Source organism: Equus caballus, chromosome 17 (assembly GCF_041296265.1).
Source record: "Equus caballus isolate H_3958 breed thoroughbred chromosome 17, TB-T2T, whole genome shotgun sequence".
Classification (NCBI taxonomy): domain Eukaryota; kingdom Metazoa; phylum Chordata; class Mammalia; order Perissodactyla; family Equidae; genus Equus; species Equus caballus.
In genome coordinates this window covers 43,480,214-43,502,493 of record NC_091700.1, presented here as the reverse complement: position 1 = coordinate 43,502,493, position 22,280 = coordinate 43,480,214, and the positions used below count along the sequence as shown (strand labels likewise).

The 22,280-nt window shown below is 36.0% G+C and overlaps 1 protein-coding gene across 1 annotated transcript in view; it reads right to left on the bottom strand.

Annotated features, from left to right (window-relative positions):
- Positions 1–3,142: 3,142 nt before the first annotated feature.
- Positions 3,143–22,280, bottom strand: part of SUCLA2 (succinate-CoA ligase ADP-forming subunit beta) — a 40,058-nt gene continuing 20,920 nt past the window's right edge. Inside the window, exons 6-11 of the mRNA XM_001489977.7 lie at positions 22,014–22,152; positions 10,770–10,931; positions 10,533–10,675; positions 8,520–8,640; positions 7,969–8,057; positions 3,143–3,920 (exon numbers count right to left, since the gene is read on the bottom strand). Of these exons, the coding sequence (XP_001490027.4) occupies positions 3,846–3,920; positions 7,969–8,057; positions 8,520–8,640; positions 10,533–10,675; positions 10,770–10,931; positions 22,014–22,152 (729 nt within the window). The 3' untranslated portion in view covers positions 3,143–3,845. The remainder of the gene's footprint in view (positions 3,921–7,968; positions 8,058–8,519; positions 8,641–10,532; positions 10,676–10,769; positions 10,932–22,013; positions 22,153–22,280) is intronic.

Sequence of the window (22,280 nt, the reverse complement as noted above, 5' to 3'; positions counted from 1 at the left end):
ACTAGACCAGCAGAGAGAAAGTCAACTGAAGGAGGCAAGTGGGGGCGGCATGCATGGCAGGGCTCCCTCCCCGCTAAACATGACAGGGCGGCAACATGCAGGAGAACAACAACGTACACACAAGACTGAAAGAAATGAAAAATAGAGAGAAGCTGGTTACTTGTGAAGAAAGAAAAAGTTGCCTGTGGTCTTATCTCCTTATGAGGCAAAGTTATGAATAACAAAGGCCCTTAAATTTCTTCAGGGTGGAAAAAGACACTGACAGAGCCGGCTTTTTGAAAAGGAGAACAAAGACTGCCATAGGCTCAATCCCAAGGATATTGAGACAGCAGGTCAACTCCTGGCGCTCAAGGACACAAGGCTTTACTGTCTTGAGCTTCCTCTACATCTCTGCGGGCGCTCCTTCATTCCCCAGTCTGCTCCTCTTCAGGAGGTCACTTGGACACCAACTTTTAAGTCATTATTATTTTATCCCTTCGCTTCACCTCTTCATTTTTAAATCGAACTTTAAACAAAAATTGATTTACCAACCTTTTATCTTGCCTCATTTTCTATTGCTAACCTCTGAATCTTATTTCAGTTTTTTACCACACACGATAGATTACATAAATCTGAAAACTGATTTTTCCACAGGATTTTTCTCACCCTTCTACCTTTCAACAGGACCAAAGAGCATGATGCTAATTACAGCTCTGCACACCTGACCCACGGCCTGCTAACATTTACTCCCATGATTTTAAAATTTCTTTAAGTAGAATTCTTTGCCAGACAGAAACTCACCAAAATATTAACACCTTCAGTGTTTTACTGGAGCTGTGAGTGTTGGCTTCTCCTTTTTGGTTTTTGCTTGTTTTTCCCTTAACGTGTGGATTTTTACAATCCCATCTGCTACAAAGTACCAGTATCTATCAGGCTTACTGTCCTAGGTTCTGCAAAGTTGATATAATAGTCAAAATTGGTTATATTCTATGTAGAAACTGGAGTTGTTCAAATGCATTTACTCAACTTTAACTTGGAGAATTAAAACGTTAAAGCAGGCTTTTTCCACAAGCAGCAGATAGGGCCGTAGGGAAGGAAACATCAAGCCTGTATGAAGAGTATTCACGGGTTTATGTGTGCTTGCAGGATGAGACAGGAGGGTGTTTAAGGAGCTACCAGCCAGTTGTCTTAACGGTCCATTCTCTACAAAACTCTGACTTCCTCCTCCACCATTACACATAAGTATTCTTACCAAAATTAGTTATATCCTGTTTTAATTCCACTGGGCACTATTTAGTCCTCATGTTACTTGACTTCTCAGCTGGAATTAACACTACTGATCACGCTATCCTAAAGTCTTTCCTTGCCTTCCCTAATTCCATGTTCTTGTAGTTGTCCCCAGTCCACCACTTAAGCAGGGTTTGAACATCAGCAGCCCAGGCACTCTCCCTCTCAGTGTCCCAAGCACGAGAAGTCTTCCAAACTCCTGGATTCTTCCTACCACCTCAGTCCTAGCATTACTAATCTCTGAGCTAACTCAGCATCCGCTGTTTGCTCTTTCAGCTTCCCAGCACAAGTGGTGATGGTTTTAAATTAAATACATCAACAATCTCTTTGATACTTTTCCCTTCAAGAAGGGAGCTGAATTCCTCTCTTCTTGTGGGCTAGACTTAGTGACTCATTTCTAATAAACAATATGGCTGAAGTGACAATAAGATGAGAACACAAGTATCTGAGATTAGAACACAAAAGGCATTGTGGCTTCCTCCCTGTTCCCTTGGATCACTTGCTCTGGGGGAAGCCTGCTGACAGGTCACAAGGACACTCAAGTAGCCTGGAGACAGGCCCACATGGGGAGAAACTGAGGCCTTTGGCTAAGAGCCACGTGAGTGCGCCATATTGGAAGTAGGTCCTCCAGCCCAAACCTTCAAATGACTGTAGGACCAGAACCACCCCCCAGCTAAACCGCTCCCAAATTTCTGATGCACACAAACTATGAGACGACAAATGTTGTTTGAAAATCACTAAGTTTTACGCAAGATTAGATAACTAAAACACTAGTATTACCAACAGCCTGTATTATATCCTCTCCAAAATACCAAAAATTGTTTTTAACTCCTGACTAGACGCCAACTAACACAAATGCCAATCTTTTCTGAACTGATTATTGGCTGGCTTTCTTTGAAATAAATTTTTCTTTAATTAAAAGCTATAAAGGCTTTTAAATGGTTTAATGGCTCTGATTTAGTCGTTTAATGTATAGGCAAGACAGACAGACTGATTGATAAATAAGTAATGATATATGTATAGTTGGTTTAAATATATATTTTACATGTTCCCTATATATCATTTCTCTGTCTCCCTGTCCCCACTAAATAATTCTAGCGAGGATGAGAAAGGAACTAAGGAAACTGAGGTACACTGAAATTTATAAACTCGCCCAAATTCATACAGCTAGTAAGTAGTGGAGCCAGATAGCCTACTTTCAAATTCTGCGCTCACAGTCACTATGCTACGCTGCCTCTCCGAGTGTACATATCTGCTCACACTGTACGAACATGAAAAGAGGTAGTTCTCAAATTCACCAATATGGATACATAGTCTACTGCTGGCTGAAATATTCTTCCATGCTATGTGTTTACACTGTTAACAGTTAAATATCAACTGTTCTATGCAGTGAACAAAAGATCGAGATATACATACATATATACACACAAATACATATAGGGACACAAAAGGTCACGTGGTTCCTTTCTTTCTTTTTTTTCTTTTCCTCCTGAGGAAGAGTCTCCCTGAGCTAACATCCACTGCCAATCTTCCTCTTTTTGTATGTGAGCCACTGGGGCCACAGCATGGCCCCTGACAGATGAGTGGTATAGGGTCCACGCACAGGAAACCAAACTTGGGCTGCCGAAGCAGAGTGCACTGAACTTAACCACTAGGCCACCAGGGCTGGCCCATGGTGTGGTTTCCTTAGAGAAGGTATCAGATGGCACACACATAAACAGAATTCAGTGAAATGTCTGTAGGAAGCTTTATAATGTGTAATGTCATGCCCCAGTTCATAATCTACAAATGAGTTCCTTAGAGGTGTTTGGTGCCATGATGAACACATCACCTTCTACTGTGTTTACTTAAAAACGAAAAAAAACAGTAATCCAAATCACATTGGGAGATTTTTATTAATTTAAATTGACACAGTTAATTTTGTCTTCCAAGTCCTTAGTAAATATACCTTTATTTGATACAAACCTACAGTTTCTTCTCAATACTACAGGATCATGAAGACTTGCAGTTAATGGTGTTTTGTAACAATTAAAACAATGTTCAAATAATTAACAAGTTACTTCACTGAAATACTTAAAAGAATATTCTGGGGAGTGTCTGAAAGCTCTGTTTATAAATAGTGACTGATACATTTAGTTAGGTATTGGTTTGAAGATGAACACTTCTTATAAAACATTGTTTTAATACATTGCTCTACTCATGAGGCTAGTTATTAGATATATTTCTAACACTAAAGAATAAAGCTTTATATTCATATTTATTTTATTTCATAAGACTCATCAATGAAGAATGTTATATCCAACAATAAACTGGCATATTGCAAGTGACATTCTGTAGAAGTGAAAAAGGCGGCTGCAACAAAAGAAAGTAGATAACTGCATTACACATTCTTTCCACAAACAGTCCATTCTGAACAGTAGAATTAAATGTAGACCAAATGCTTTTAAAAGTTTTTCTGCCTAGATGGCAATTACAATCTCCACACACGAGAGAGAAAAGGAACAATAATAATACAGAACACAGTATTTTGAACGATTATAGCACATTTAACACCTTCAGCCACCCACTGGGTTCTCAGATCAGATTGGCAACTGAAATTTCACATCCACCTGGGCTTGCTTGGCTAAGGTCACTATCTCAGAGAGCTTTACAACCTGAAAGGAAAAAACAAAACATTTTTGTCTCTATTTTCACAAACACATAAAATCAGAAATATTGGTCAATGTGACATTAACGCACATTCAGTCTTTTTCATTTAAAACATCTGGGCTATTCTGACATTGTTATAAATCATTTCACACTGTTATAAGGCTTTCCACTCTCAAAGGATAGCCAAATCTGACATTCTGCATAAGCCACACTTCAATTCAGTATCTTCTGATTTTATATATATATAAAATATATATGAATGATATATGTATATACTTCTTTTTTATTGCCTAAATTTTATGTATCTTAAAGACAGAAACAGTGTCTTAGTTGTATACTACACAATGCAAAGCATATCTAAATAAAAATTTGTTTTAAAAAATGTTAATCTTAACATTTAACAATGTCAAATTTTATCTTCTATCAGTAAATTAACAATTATCAACCTGAATTCCAATGTTCTCTCTATAATCTGTCTGAGAACATCCAGCTGGTACCATACAAAATATCATACAAATTAAACATATCTAAAACCAAACAACAAATTTAGCTTCTCTCCTCCCCAGCAGAGTAGTTAAGGGAAAGTTTTAAAGTTTTAGGCAGCCTGAGTTCAAATCTCACTCTGATGTTTATGACATGTGATCCCAAATAAGTTAATTTATTTAGCCTCTGTTTCTTCACCTATAAAAACGGAGATTATATCACCAAACTTGTATAAAATGAAATAATACTAGAAGAAAACAGCTTAGCATTGCATGTATAAAAAATGCTTAATAAATGGTGGCAGTTGCTAATATCATCATCATATTATTAATACTGTCACGATTTCCATAACCTCCTACTCAGTAGAAAAAGATGCAGTCACAACTTAAATCAACTGTTTACTTCCATCTTTCATGGTCGACTTGATCAAGGTCATATTGATTCTTCGTTCTCTCCATGCACACAGAGCTTTTCTTAATTCAGGCTCTCACTGCAAACGCACACATTTTCAAAGACAAGTTATGGCCTATCCGTTACCTTCACCTCACCTCGCATCATCTAAGTACTGCACTAGCAGATTCCTACTATCCCTCACTCTCTTCCTTCGACAATTTCTCCCATATCTCCAAGTCAAAACAGGCTTTCTGAAACACTTTCTCTCTACCATTCCCTTATTCAAAATCTTAATTCAAACTCAGGATTGAATGTAAGTTCTTCTTATATCCCTAAACTGCTGTTGAATTTTATTTACTAGTAGGTACTTTCCCAAAGTAGGTCCCAAAGAAGGACATAAGACCTTTATTATTCTTAAGAAACAATACGACATTACTTCAGCAAATCTCAAAAGCCTATTATTGATTAAACCAAAAGGTATTTCATGAAATGTCTATAAACAGGTGGGGAAGATTCAAAATTTCTCACTTAAAAACATTACTAGGTCTACTATAGACTGTGCTCCAAGATACATTGTTAACTAAAAGAAATGAGGTAAAATACATGCTACCCATCATATAATGTGGGAAAGTGGAAAGATATATGCATATATATAAACACATACATACATACACACACACACACACCACACACATTATTTCCTTGTGTTTTAAAAAAGGAGAAGGATGAACCAAAAACTTCTTAAAAAAAAAAAGCTGGAAGAAGAAAACAGGAATAGGTATAAAAGCTAGATTCTCTGAATATACCCTGTTTTATAGTTTTGACTTTGGAACCATGCAAATATTTATACACTATGAAACAAAAGTAGTTTTAAAAAAGAAATTCCTTAAAAAATAAATAAATAGGGGCCAGCCCCGTGGCCGAGTGGTTAAGTTCATGTGCTCCACTTCGGGGGGCCAGGGTTTTGCTGGTTCCGATCCTGGGTGCAGACATGGCACCACTCGTCAGGCCACGCTGAGGCAGCGTCCCACATAGCACAACCAGAGGCACTCACAACTAGATACTAGGGGGCTTTGGGAGAGAAGAAGATGGTGGGGGGGAGAAGACTGGCAACAGTTGTTAGGTCAGGTGCCAATCTTTAAAAAACATAAAATAAATAAATGAAACTAACTATATATTGAGCTCAGATAAAACACACAGGTAACTTTTTCACACAAATTTTAACATCCAATCAGTTGCGGAAAATACTCCAAAGGATAGAGCGAGCTACACATACAAATCGTAACTGCTTTCAGTAATCATATTGTTAGTATTATTACTGTCAAACTGTCACGTCTGTACTCAGGGACTAAGCAAATGAATATTTATGCTAGATGGCTCAGGAGAAAGGAGAAACATATCAGATAGGAAAAAACCTGTACGCCTGGATTTGCACTGGAAATATCAGTATGTACTCATGATTTTACCTCTAGAAAATACGTTTTTTCCTAGATCTGCCACTTAAAAAGCCTAGAAACAATGGACAATCCAGTAGCCATAAGTACCCTTAGAGCCCAACTTGTGGTCTCAAAATAAGATTTGGCTGATTCCAGGTCTGGAGCAAGAAATGTGAAGATGTGCCTGAAACATCTCATCATACCAGAAAGCATACCACAAGGCATGTAAAAAGGACTCAGGAGTCAGCGTGAAGAGGTTCCCACTGACCAAAGATGGGACAATTTGAGCATCAATAAAAATAACTGAAATGGATTGAATCACATCTCGTATGTTTAAATCCATGAGTTCAAAATAGTGCTTGTGCACACATACACACACCTAAAAACAAAAAACAAGAAAAAAGCCTGAGTCACCTTTGCAGGACCTAATGGAACAAACTTATTATTTTGAAAACCAATCAATAAAAGCAAAGAATCAAGTAGTTATCATGCTTTTCCTAAGCACAATGTACTTCGTGATGACAAATAGCTGATACAAGAAAGTTTCGCTTTTTATAAGCATTCAATTTAATAAATAAAATAATGACACAGAATATCACCACTTTGCATAAACAAAATACTGGATCTCAGCTATGACTGTCAATGACCGCTAACATCACAAAAAGAGAAATAATCTGACATTAACTACACCCTCCTTATGGAATTACACAACACCAACTATAAAATATTCTTGCTCCCTACTCCCCAAATACAAATCCAAATATTATCAAACCTACAGAATGAACTATCAGTTTACAGGAAATACAGGGGCAGAGGAACATGTTAAATGACACCCCAGGGATACAATCATTAAAATGCAGACCATGGGAAACACTGTAAGACCATCAACTTGGTTTTTCAACAAATAAAATTCTGAAAAGAAAAAGAAAAAGCAAGGAAGAATCTATAGATTAAGAGAAACAGTGAAATATTAACCAACTGCAATGCACAGGCTTATTTTCATCCTAACAAAGAACCTAGACAAAAAACATTTGAAAGAATCAGGGAAACTTCAATGCTGACTAGATTCTTTTTTTATAAGACAAACATAATAACTTCTATCCCACCTGAAACAAATAACAATAATTCCCTTATATCATTATCTATACCTTTATCTTTTATAGATACATGATGACATGTATGAAATGATATATAGGCATACCTAGGAGATAGTGCAAGTTCAGTTCCACACCACTGCAATAAAGCCAGTCACAGGAATTTCTGGCTTCCCAGTGCATATAAAAGTTACGGGTTTACGCTATACTCTAGTCTATTAAGTGAGTAATAGAATTATGTTTTAAAAAAGAAGGTACATACCTTAATTAAAAAATATTTTATTGCTAAAAAATGCTAACTATCATCTGAGCTGTCAGCATGACAGCTTTTTGCTTGTGGAAAGTCTTGTAAAAAACGCAGTATCCGCTTAGCTCAATAAGGGAAGCACAATAAAATGAGGTATATCTGTAATGTCTGAGATTTGCTTCAAAATAATCACAGGCTTAGAAGGAAGTAGGTAAGAATAAAGATGAGACAAGATTGGGCACAAAGTGACAATAGGAATAAGGAACCCCTTCAATACTCCAAGTATTTAGCTGAAACACTAATTATTAGCAATATTAGCTGGTTCATTTTAGAATCTAAATGTTTATAAATCCTTTATATACTTTGCAAATTTGTCCTTAGATTAACATAGCCTGTTTACCATTTTAGCAGCTTCATCCAAGTCATCACAAGCAAGGATTTTAAGTCCACTGTCCGTTATCAGTGCTTTAGCATCATCAACTCGTGTACCTGGAAATAATTTATGCAAATATAAAGATGTTTTAAATACCTACACAAAACCATTTAAAATATTTCTCACAATACACTACAAGCATGAAATTTCATCAAAGGAGTACCTCTATCATTTAATATAAATGCTTCTAACCCAAAGAAAATACTGTAAAAGCTTGGAATTATCTCATAAACACTCCACCTTATTATATCAATGGTAATTGAGGCAACTCAGAATTTAAGACAAAGCACAACAAACACTATATCAAATTATACCAAGCAAGACTATGAACAATTTTGCCCTAACATTAGAAAATTTTTCTAAACTCATGTTTTTAAAACTTCCTATTATATAATACTTTCATTTAAAAGATACAGCTATTTGAAAATTATATTTTAAGTGAACTGAATTCCTTGGAATTACGAACTTTTAAACAATTAGAGTCCATGGAACAATTACAAGATATCTTTTACACTCACCTTGTAACCGTACCACAATTGGTATTTTAATTTCCAAATCCTTTACTGCCATGACTATACCCTGTGCAATAACATCACATCGCATGATTCCTCCAAAAATGTTGACCAGAATAGCCTGTACCTGTGAATAAAATGGTTTTGGTAGATTAAAATTTTAAAAGAATGAGTATTTGCCCTTCCTGCTCAAGGAAATACTAGTATCTATGCCTTATGATAAAAATTAATTCCATGGAAACATTTTGCCCAAACCACCCTATTCTCTGTAACTCTCATCACTGAAGTCTGCGCAGTCTACCACCCGTCAGATCTTATTTTCCCTTCCCTGAGTAATTTCAACACTTGGCTCATATTCTCTTCTCGCCTATCCCGTATGAACAAGATCTCCTGATTCCATTTACTTGTTTCCTATTAAACGCAGTCATTCACCAACATGACTATTCTAGATCATGTTTATAACACGACAGTGTCACATGCAAGATCTCCAATTTAGTGCTCATTAACTATCATCTCTTCTTCATTTATTGCGATCAACTCAACCAACTTTTTACACAAACCGGGACCTCAAAAGCACTCAACTTCTGTATGCCTACTCCTGCATACGCTTCACATCCAAACTTCAGCGCCTGTCTGGGTCAGCATTCTTACATCATCATACTCATAGTCTGAATCACTATTTTTCTATCCTTTACCAAAAAATCTATTTTATTTTTTAAAAAGAACCTTAGTTTGTTTAGCTACATAAGCTTCTCAACCAGTGAGATCCAAATGGGTTAGAGACACAACAAGATATTATCTCCCTCAATCAAGCAGCTAGGAAGGTTCCAGAACAGCTGGAGCCTCTGGGCCAGTGGCCTCTAACTACAAGCAACCTTCTCCATCTACCTCCTATGTCCCCTTCAAGAAATGAAGGTCTAGAATTTACGATAAACTAGAATTCTTGGTGGACTTTGGCACCTTCTTATCTCCTTCCCTTCCATCTCACTCTGGATAGCTTCAATATGCACCACAAGACATCATCTAACACTCTAGCCTCAAAGTGACTGGATCTCTACCATGTCACTTTTACCTCCAGCCCATTTCAACTAATTACTACCAAGGACAAGTACTTGGCTTGACCAGAATGAATGTTTCTAGAATATTAAATGCATAAATCCCACTCTCATGTCAATCTCCTCTCCTTTCACCTTTAACGTCTTTCATCTCCAACTCCATCAAACCCAATCTTTTCCTATTAAAAGCCTCTACTCCCTCAATCTCATTCTACTTTCCCAGTCTATGTGCTCTCAACAGATCTGACTTTCTGTACTACTGAGCCTGGAACCCATGGCTAAGCAATTCAATGATAATGTCACCTACATGCTAATTCTCTCATCCCCATTCCTCTGTGATACTCAGTCTACCTCTGCCATTCAGTTCAAATACTGCATTCTTGGGTGATTCCAGCCAATTAATTTATCCATTCCAACTTTGAGGAAAAGCAAAAAAGTAAAAATCAAAACAAACAAAACCCTGAAGCACTAGCATAACCTGAAGAGCAGTAAAATGATTCTTCCTCAGCAATTCTTTCCTTAGCAGTCTGCCTCATACCTTTCACTCTCTTCAGAAGCCTCCCATCCCACTTCAAGCTAACTTTTACATATGATCTTCCTTTCTCCACTAACATGTCAAGGAAGGAATAACCTCCTCTCCAAAGCTAACCTATTTGCTATACTGTATCTCCTCCAGGTCGTCTCTCCTTTAGCTAGACTCAATCTCTTCTTTATCTTCAAATCTCTTCTCTCCTTCCAGCTAGAAACAGCTTGTCTTCTTGGTCTTCTAACCAAACAAGCAAGCAAGCATACACTATACAGCTCACTGCAACCCTTCCTCCATTCAACTGCTAGCACTATATCCTTCTGTGCCTTCGTTAAAAAAAACCCTGACAGAGTAATCTCTCCTGGATGTCTACAATCCCTCAATTTCCAGTCACAAGTCAATTCATTTCAAACTCTAAAACATTGGCCTTGCTCTTACCTTTTTATCTGAAGTAATAAGCTTAAATGCTTCTGTTACTTGATGGACTGTGGCACCACCACCTACATCAAGAAAGTTGGCTGGAGTCCCTCCATGAAGTTTTATTATATCCATTGTGGCCATAGCCAAACCAGCACCGTTTACTATCAAGAGAGGAAAACGATTTGTATAAGCAGCAAACACAAGGAAAATAATTAAGCTTAGCCAATCCAACTCTAACATAAAAACATATGGTACCTAGACAGCCTATATTTCCATCTAGGCCAATATAGTTGAGATCTGCCTTAGCTGCATCTTTGTCCCTTTCATCTTCCTGGGTCCAGTCCTGTAAGTCAAAGATTTTCTTCTGGCGATAAGCTGAATTAGAATCAAAATTGATCTTTGCATCCATGCACAGCACTTTGAAGGAAAAAAAGAAAGTCATCTTAATTTCAAGGTAGACACAATAAACTATTCAATAACCAAATGTTCTTTAGTTTGGGGAAAAACATTGTGTTACTCATTGAAAGTATTTCAACTTATGTTCACAATGAATTCAAACTGTTTATTGAAAAAGAATATTTGGGAATTAAAACTGCCCCATTAAAGTTACTAGTTCTACATTTATCCTAAACAACAGTAAAGAGAAAAGTCAAAAGAAACCAAACCTAAGATGACTCAGATTTGGAATTACCAGAGGACTATGAAACAGCTATTTTAAGCATGTTTAAGGATTTAAAGGAAAATACAGCCTTAATAAAGGACCAGACAGGTAATCTCAGTGGAAAATAAAACTGTAAAGAAGAACCAAATGGAAAATCTAGAACTAAAAAGTATAATATCTGAAATAAAAAATTCACTGGATGGGCTTAACCGCATATTGAAGACGGGTCAGAAAACCTAAAGGCAGATAAACAGAAGTTATCCCATCTGGGGGAAAAAATCAAAAACTGCACTTCAGTGACCTGTTGAACAATATCAAGTCATCTAGCATATGTGATACTGGAAGAAGGGGAGAAGAAAAGAAAAAATATTTGAAGTGATGAAAAAAAAAATCAAGCCAGATTTCTATATTCAGTGAAAATATACTTCCAAATGGAAGACAAAATAAAGATATTTTCAGACAAACAGAAGCAAAATTCATCACTAGCAGACCTACACCAAGAAAAAATACTAAAGGAAGTTCTTCAGGTTCAAGGGACATAACATGTGGAAACTTGGATATACAGCAATGGTTCTCAACCAGTGGCTGTTTGTCCCACAGGGGACACTTGGCAATGTCTGGAGGCATTTTTGGTTGTCACAACTGGGGATTGCTACTGGCATCTGAGTGCTATTGGGAAAACGCTCTGTTAAACATCCTACAATGCATAGGACAGCCCCTTCATAACAAAAATGATCTGGTCCCAAAATGTCAACAGTGCGAAGGTTGAGAAACTTTGATCTACAGAAAGGGACAGTACAACAGAAATATATGAGTAAATGAATAAATATATTAAGGATAATGAGAGCCAGCTTTCTAAACGCTGGCCAAAAGAATTAAAAATATGGAAAGCGGTAGAACTAGAATGAATTCTGTGGTATTGGAGTGGAATTAGAGGTATTAGTATAAATTCAGAGATTTTTAAAAATAGACATAGATATAAATACATGTGTATTTTATGTATGTGTGTTCTTTTTCTCTCTTTTTTCTAGGCTCTGTTTGCTGAAAAGGCTTAGAAGCAATGACACATCAGTAGCAAGCATAGGTAGCATGCATATCTTGGCTTCTAAAGACCATTTTCACTAAAGGAACCAGGGTCCCTAAGAGAAAAAGCTGATTCCAGAACTATGAGAAAGTAAGTAAAAGATAATCCTGGAACATTTTGTTGCACAAAAATGAAAGAAATGCTCAAAAAACACTTCCCTGACACATTAAAAGGGATATATGAAAAGCACAAAGGGAGAACTTACGGTCATTGGAAACCTATATACAAATGTTCACAGCAGCTTTATTAGTAACAGCAAAATACTGAAAACAACCCAATTCCTTCAAAGAATGAATAGTTTTGAATGAATTTGGGCATATCCAGACAATGGAATACTATACTCAGCAATAAAAATGTGATGGAACACCACATTTGGTGGTGGCGGTTACACAAATCCATATATGGGATAAAATTAAATAAATTTATACATACACATAGATAGACACGAACACACAAATGACTACAGATTTTTTTTAAATGGTGAAAACTGAATAAGGTATTTAGTTTGGTTAACAGTAATATATCAGTACCAATTAACTGCTTGGATACACACAGCTATATAAGATGTCACCACCAGGTGAAGCTGGGTGAAGGAGAAATGGGACTCTTCGTATGGTTTTTACAACTTCCTATCATCTATACTTATTTCAAGACTAAAAGTTAAAAAAACAAAAAGGCTACAGGAGCCAGTCTGAAAGCACCTCTACTAGCCAAATGTGGGACAATCTAAGAAACAAAATAATGATTAAAATAGATTATAACTCACTAAACAAAATAAGAATCCACAAGCCCATTCTGGTACAAACAAATAAGTGAAGAAACAAATGAGGAAGACAGGAAAGCTGTTCTTTACAATACAATGCCAACTAGGAAATACAGAAGGAATGGAGTTGAAAATCATCGGTAGATGTCAAAACTAAAGAGTAAAAGTTTGATGAGGAACGTAGTCTCAAAATATTTTCCCACAAATTTCCTAATAATTACCAAGGGAAAAATAGTGATTCTATAATCAAGAAATCTGATGGACACTATCTTAACCAACTGATCCAAGTTAATATGATTAATACTGAAACAAACCGACATAATGTGCCTCCTGATATGATGCACTATGAAGAAACAACATCAGAAGGAAACATCACACAGAGAAACCCAAACTGAAGAACATTCTACAAAATAAATGACCCTATCTCTTCAAAAACAAGTGTGTGTGTGTCAACGGCAAGAAACAAAGTAACAGTGAAGAACTGTTTAAAGTCAGACATGATAACTAAATTCATTATGTGATCCTGGAGTAGGATCTTGGACAGGAGGAGGGGGAAGCGGGGAAAAGGTATAAAGGACATAACTGGGACACATAACATACATTTGAGTATGTATTATGGATTAGAAAATAATATTTTATCAACATTAAATTTCATGGTTTCGATAAATGTACTGAGGTTATGTAAGAGAATGTTCTTGTTTTAGACATCAAAATATTTAGGGGTAAAAAAGAACATCTCTCCAATTCACTCTCAAATGGTTCCAACAATACATATTTTTACACACAGCAGAGCAAAAGAGAATGTTAAAACAAATAAGGCAAAATGTAAACAACTGGTGATTCCGAATAAAGGATATTTGTGACTTCCTTGTACTATTTTATTTCTGTATCAAAATAAAAAGTTAGGAGGAAAAAGCCCACACCATACCATATTCACAGTAAGCAGTGATTTAGTTCAGCTAAACATCACTCATCATACTAAATTAATGCTACTGAATAGAAAAAAATGTATTGGCAATTCTTATACTTTTACTTTCCATATGAATTGTATAATGATCAATTTTTCATGTTTGAAATTCTTGGATAATTACATTTAAGTTATATATTAACTAAGAAACAATTGACAACTTTTGATAATTCTTCCTCCCAATAAGCACTACATACCTGGCAGTTTGTTCAATTCTAAATATTTTCTCATTTCCATTATGATTTCTTCATTAAGTTGTGAATTATTTTAAAGTATTTTCTTTAAAGTTTAAAAACCATGACAATGAATAATGTTTCATATTAATTTCTAATTTTATTGCTTTGTGCTTAGAGTCTATGATCTGTGTTATTTAATTCTTGGATATTTGTTGAGACTTTTTACTTTGTGGCTCAAGATTTCTTTTTTTCTTCTTTGAGGAAGATTAGCCCGGAACTAACATCTGCCACAAATCCTCCTCTGTTTTTGCTGAGGAAGATTGGCCCTGAGCTAACATCCGTGCCCATCTTCCTCTACTTTATATGTGGGATGTCTGCCACAGCATGGCTTGATAAGCAGTGCACAGGTCCGTACCCATGATCTGAACCGGTGAACCACAGGCTGCCAAAGCGGAGCATGTGAATTTAACTGCTGTGCCACCAGGCCCAGCCCCAAGATTTCATTTTTCAATTGGTATTTGAAAAAAAAAGTTTTTCTAACTATAGGGTGCAGGATTGTATATATATCCATTAAATTAAAAATTTAATGTGCTGTTCAAAAAAAAATGAGGAACACACAGCAAAGGTATTAGTCCTCACTTAGGCCTGTGGCATACAGACTCCAGAAGATCAAGACAGGTTCACCCAGGAAGTAGCTGAGGGTGACTCTCCAATGGAAGCATACTTGGGGTGAATCCCTAGGAAGCAGATTTCTTAGGCCTGAGCTCAATAACAGTCAGTAGAACCAGCCACTGACAATGCCTGCTAACAAGCAAGGGCAGGTGTTATATCAGTAAACGGAATCCATACTCAATTCATACTGGAGTGCCAAAATCATGGTGCTCAAAAGGGAGGAAATTTTTAAGAGATTACACATTGGTAGTTTTTTCTCCCTAGAAATCACAAATGCACTGTGCCAAAATCAATGTCTTGCTGGGAGATTTCTCCCAACTGATCTGAAGTCCACAGGTAAAATAATCAGGACAACGGGCATCCTGGTGAGACCGATACCACTGCACTCTCCTTTACTCAGCAACTACGCAGCTTCTGCTGTGATCTTTGATAAAACTGAGTACAGGCTTCTGGGAACATAATTGTACCTGGGATCACTGTTCCCAGCAATAGGAATGGCTAGGATTTTTGGTGGTTTTTTCCTAAATTTGGTAACTGAGGGGTCAAAGCTGTGATAAACCTGTATGCGTTATTAACATTTTTGTACTCCTTTAAAAGTGAGGCACATAAAAGAGCCGAATTATAACTTCTGAGACCATGAAGAAACTCTACCCATTCCCATGAGAGACAGTCCAAACTGCCATGGCTGAAAGAACCCAAACTCTGTCTAGAATTCATAACCTCTCTAACCAATAATCAGTCAAAATATTCAAGAAATTAGAAAGAATATTAATTTCTTTGGACTTCTAACTCAGAAAAGAGAATATGACTTGGGACTTCAGTTCTCGAAGTTATGCCAGTTTTAAATTGCAGGTATGTCATTATGCAGTTTCCTATTTTAGAGTATTTTAGAGTATCTTAATACCATAATTTAACCTCACTGAAGAACCTCTGATATTCCAACAGACAACATGACTGGGCAAAATCTGCTGTTGGAAACAGAAAAGAGAGAATTTTCAGAATTGAGTATAACACTTTCTTAGAGCTGATAATAGTATACTATTTTGACCCATTTTAGAAGCTTCTGGGGGCAAAAATCCAAATTACCTACAGGTGCTCCAGAATATCTAAAGGAACAATGGCTGGAATTAGGATGGCAGCCTCAAAGCCACAACAGAACTACTCGAACAGGCAGCTAATATCTCCTCCCTCAAGAGCTCCACGTCCACCCTGATAGATAATAGGGTTAATGGTTAAGCAAAATGGTCAAGAAAAGAAAACACTGGGGCCAGCCCAGTGGTGTAGCGGTTAAGTTCGTGTGCTCCGTTTCAGTGGTGGCGGGTTCACAGGTTCAGATTTTGGGCGCAGACCTAGCACAGCTCATCAGGTCATGCTGTGGTGGCGTCTCACATAAATTAGAGGAAGACTGGCACAGACGTCAGCTCACCAACAATCTTCCTCAAGCAAAAAGAGGAAGACTGGCACAGATGTCAGCTCACCAACAATCTTCTCAAGCAAAAAGAGGAAGACTGGCAACAGATGTTAGCTCAGGGCCAATCTTCCTCATACACAAAAAAAAGAAAACACTGAGGAATGTTGAGGAGATCAAATCTTCCCTAGTTCTGATGTTTACCATTCAAAGGATTCACTTAGTATAACAATCTGGCCTCTCACTGCCTCTTTACTCACTTCTTCCCAGAGAAAAGAAGGCAAATTACCTGTCTAGTTAATCTCAATATTATAAAACCAGGCACGCATAATTCAGCACAACCTTTCTTCCAGGGAGGGAGCTTCCCACAGGGAGCAAGTGTTTCCAACCACTATTCCCAGGGCACAGTCTGTCCCTGAAAGGACTGCCCTGTTACAGCCTAGTATCTGAATAGGTATATTATTTAAATATATATATATATATATATAGTTCTAATTCTGCCATTTAGCTGCCGGATCCATTTGATTAGAACTCTGGCAGGGAAGAGGGGTAATCTTTGGAGGACCTCTCAGAAACCCCAACGACAGCAATGACGTAATAAGCTATTTAGGCAATTATTTTCAAAGATATCATTTTTCTATTACCCTGTTTTCAGACCATTACTAGCAAAATAAGTTTAGAGACTATAAGCCTTCATCTTACAATTATTCAAACAATTAAACTAGTACAAATTAGGAGGCAGACTTCATTCTATGCAGCAGATATGCTCCCAAAACAATTGTGCACAAAGAAAATAATTCCAAATTTAGTTGTTCAAAATGTCCTAAACTACTATTTTTAGAAATACTATGGTAATTTCCCCAAATTTATATTCTATCTTGTCATATGGCAACTTAGTACTAAAGGAGACGAATACCTATATTTTTTAAATATTACTTTTGAAAGTCAACATGTACCTTAAATATGAAACCTATCAATGTGCAGATGTTTACAACCACACAGTCAACACTGGTCCAAGCCTCCATTCAAAATATACAAAGAAGCTACTATGAGGAATGCAGATGTGCTAACAGAGCCTGAGCTGAGACTCTTCTGTAAGATAAAGTCCTCTCTTTTCCATTCTTACTGCCTTTGTTACCTTCTGCTTGGACTACTGCTACAGCTTCCTAACCTAAAAGATTCCTACCACTAACCTCTTTCTACTCTAATACTGCCTATATACTACTCTCCACCAAAAATACCCCTGTCATACCACTGTATCATAAATTCTGCACCTGACTGAGTTCACAGCCCATCTCCATCACAAGTCACGTGTCCCTGGGCAAGCCACTTGACCTCTTGGTAACTCAGTTTCCTAACCTATAAAATAATGATAGTAGTAGTACCTACCTCACAGGACTGTTATGCATTAAATTAACTTAAAGGGCTTTATATCTGTAAAGTGCTCACAATAATGCTTGGCACACAGTATTTGTTACGTTTTTGTTAAATAGGGAAAAAATATATACTTTTGAAAAAAATTTACTAAAGGAAAACCAATGTATACTCAGAATGTCTCTTTTGCATGGTCAAAATTCAAAACTATGTACTATGAAAAGAAACTGAAAATAAACCAAAACACAGGAGGAAAGCTAAAATGCAGTAAATGTATTTTTAAGACAAAGGAAAATAAATACAACAATAGAATTAAAATCTAAGAATTAAGAACAAAATCAATAGTCTGTATACCAGCAATAAACAGTAAGAAAATATAATAGCAGAGAATATCCCATTGAAAATAGCAACCAAAAATCTATTTCTACAAATAAATCTAAGAAGGAATATAACACCTACATAAAAAAAGTTTTACTTAAAAAGATATAAATCAAGACCTACATAAATGGAAAAATAATATATTTCTAGTTGGAAAAACTACCAGGAAGATATTAATTTTTCCCCAACAATTTATAGGATTCATGCAAGTCCAGGAAAATTCAAGAATGATTTGTTCTGAAACCCTGACAAAAGAATTCTAAAGGTTACCTAGCAACAGGAGTTAGTAATTTGACATCCAAGTACCAACACCAGGACCAAAGACTTCTGGGAGTTTGTGATCTTCTCGACTGCATGACCAACAGTGCCCATATGGGAACACCAGTGCAGTTTCCTCGGGTCAGGTTACTTGCTTTCATGCAATTTTCACTGCATTTCTCAAAAGGTCCTTGACCCATAGAGGGTTAAATAACACAAATCTAAACGAATAAATAGGTAAGAACTGCCTCCCTGAAAAAAGTATTTTTAAACAAGTATATAAGGGAAGACTTACCTCACGCATTATTAAAACTTACAATTACTGATACAGAAAAGAACAATGAGATCCATGGAATCAGAACTTGATATGGATATGATATGGAGGGATATCCAAAATCACTAGGGAAGGATGTTTTATTTAATGAATTTAGGAAAACTGACTATTTGGAAAAAAGAAGCGAAGCTAAAATAAAATCTTGATTGATTAAAGATTTAAAAGTGAAACAAAAAAATATTGCAGATGAATATTTACTGATCTTACACAACGGGATAAAAGATCCCATTCAAAATAGCATCCAAAAATATATTTCTACAAATAAATCTAAGAAAAAATAAAATATCTATGTAAAGAAAATAGTCTCATTTTTTTCTTAGGGGAAAAAAGTCTTTCAGCATGAAAGCAGTGGAACTCAAAATGAGATCTGACTACATGATAAAACATAAAGCTTCAATATGTCCAAAAAAAGCAAAGAAAACTAAACGACAATGGACAAACTTAGTAAAATATTCCTATCAAATGTCAGACAAGAGATTAACTTCCTTAATATACAGAGGCCATACATATGGAGAGACTACCAGGATATAATATTAGGCAAATAAAGCAAAATGCAGAATGTACGTAGTATGCAGTCTTTTCTGTAAGGGGGTAGCAAAGAACATATTTTCTTGTTTTTATTTGCGAAAGAAACACTGGAAAAAACACAAGAAACTAAAAAATTAGGAGGAGGGGAACAGAAGTAGATAAGGATGGGGAGAGAGACCAAAATTTCAGGATAAAGGGATGTGATTGATAGAAATATAATTTGTTATACTGTTCTGATTTTTGAAGCATGTAAATAAATTTTCAAAAATTAAAGACTTCATCAAATTAATTAAGAAAAACTGGGGCTGGCCCCGTGGCCAAGTGGTTACGTTCTTGCACTCAGTTTCGGTGGCCCAGGGTTTCACTGGATCGGATCCTGGGCGCAGACATGGCACCGCTCATCAGGCCACACTGAGGTGACATCCCACATGCCACAACTAGAAGGACCCACAACTAAAAATATACAAATATATAGTGGGGGGGATTTGGGGATAAAAAAGCAGAAAAAAAAAAGATTGGCAACAGCTGTTAGCTCAGGTGCAAATAAAAAAAAAAAAAGAAAAAGTATCCACATTTTTTGGGTGCTATAGTAGGCAGGATAATGGCCATCTGAAGATAACAGGTCCTAACACACAGAACCTGTGAATGTTACCTTACATAGCAAAATTTTTACAGATGTAATTAAAATAAGGATCTTGAGATTATCCTGGATTATCTGGGTGGGCCCTAGATGACATTATAAGTATCTCCATAAGAGAAAGGCAGAGGGAGATTAGATATACAAAAGAGGAGAAGGCAATGTGACCACAGAGGCAAGACTGGAATGAGGTGGCTGCAAATCAAGGAATGCCACAAGAAGCTAGAAAAGGCAAGGAATGGATTCTTCCCTAGGGCCTCTGGACAGTGAAGAGCTGCAGACACCTTGGACTCACATGATAACGATTTTGGACTTCCGGCTTCCAAAACTGTGAGAAAATAAATTTCTGCTGTTTTAAGCCACCTGGTTTGGTAGCTTGCAATTTGTAATTAATTTGTTACAGCAGCCATAGGAAACTAATACAGGTACCAACGGACATCAAGAGAAAATTCTCAGCCTACTGAGGAAAACATGCCCAGTAAACACGAAAAATCCTCAACATCACTAGTAATCAAAGAATTAAAAAATAAGACACCATTTCCTGGTTATCAGTTTGACAGGGATTAAATCCAATATAACTTCTCACTTCTGGCACAAATAAGCAATGAAATGAACACTTCATACATGAGAACAACTTTTCCAGACAACAATCTGGCAAAATACATCTCTACATGTTATTATTCTGACCTAATAATCAAAACAAATAATAAAAATATTATTACACTTTGAACCAAAAGTTCTCCTTCTGAGAATCTATATGAAAGATAACCAAGGTTGCGAAGATTTATATACGAATAAAACATGAGCCTTTAAAAATTCTATTTTTGAAAAATATTTACCATAAAATTGAATTAGATAGTTTTAAGTTAAAAAGGGAAAGATACAATTGAATAGAGAGCATGATTCTAATTACAGAAAAGACTGAAATGAACTACATAAAATATTAAAAGGGCGTTGGGTAATGAGGTTCTAGGAGTTCTTTTTTCCTATCTATCTATAGTTCTTGGCACTTTGCAAATTTTCCATGATAAATATACAATGCCCACAATCAGGGAAAAAAACAAACTCCTTCAAAACATATATAAACGCATACAAAGAATATCTGAATACAAAGGAAGAAAAAAAATTATTTATTAAATTAAGAGAATGAAGACATTCCCTAAGCAATAGAATACAGCTGCAGAATTTCACCGTGAAAAAAATTCAGGGATCTTGCTTTCACGTTATCAAGTTATATAATCAAAAATATAATACAAAAAATATCTGATTTATACAGATAATTCTCCTTCACTGAACACTTCATTTTTAAAATGTGCATCAGCCCTCACTCTTCAAAAAAATTGAATTATTTTTCATTTTACAAACTACTTCCATTATCACAAGAGAATTTACTCATTCTTCTTTGTATAACCATACAAATGACCAACCAAAAATTGATTTCTACAATAAAGAATATAACTAATTAGAAGTATAAAAGTGAAAGATGATCTACAAATGCTTAAGAAGATTAGAAATGTGCAAAGACATTGGAAACAAAATCAAATAAATTACAGCAATAGAAGTAGTTAATATGAAATATCAAGAAAAATTTAGGCTATAATAAAGCAACTTATATTTCTTTTAAAAACTATACATGGAAAGCATAATTCAGAAACTTATTTACCTTTCAAACATAGGCAAAAGAACAGCTGTCAAAGTAATAAGCTAATCTTACTTCTCTAGTGGCTCTAGTATCAGAATATATACCCTTTGTACAGTAAAGATCCAAGATGTCTCTAAAGTCTGAAACTTGTGGAGAGTAAGATGGCTGATTCCCCAAATAGTGAGCTATTTACTCATACCACACTGGATACTCTAATCCAGCACTGCCAATAGAACTGTCTGAAGTGATGGAAATGTGCTACACGTGTGCCATCCAATACAGTGACCACATGTGGCTATTGAGCACTTGAAAGGTGGTTAGTGCAACTGAGGAATGAAGATTTTAATCTTGATCATTTTAATTAATTTTAATTGCCACCTGTGACTGGTAGCCACCATATTAGACAGTAAAGCTTTAACCCTTCTGTGTGTACATGAATATATATTAAGGTGTTTGTTTTAATGGGTCTCTAATATTTGTTCACATTCATTCTACTTATTAGAAAACAAGCTTCTAATAGGAATAAGTTCACTTCCTTATGAGTTCAACTTCCTTAGTGAACCATACAATAAGTGGATAAATACATAATCAATGTTTGATAAAAGAAGATACTTTACCAGCTCCATCTGAATCCTCTACCATTGGATTTATTTCTACCATGGTTGCATCATATTTCAGAAAAAGGTTGTAAAGCTTGACCATGTTTTCTGCTGCAGAATCCACAATATTAGGTGGAAATCCCATCTTCTGTGCAAGCTGAAAGCAATTTGGCTCTTTATTATGGGTATGTTGCATATGTCCGGTCAACATTGAATTATTGTAAATAAGAAAACCTTGTAATTTATCATTTAAATGATAAGTAGGAATCATCTGTTGTCAAACAT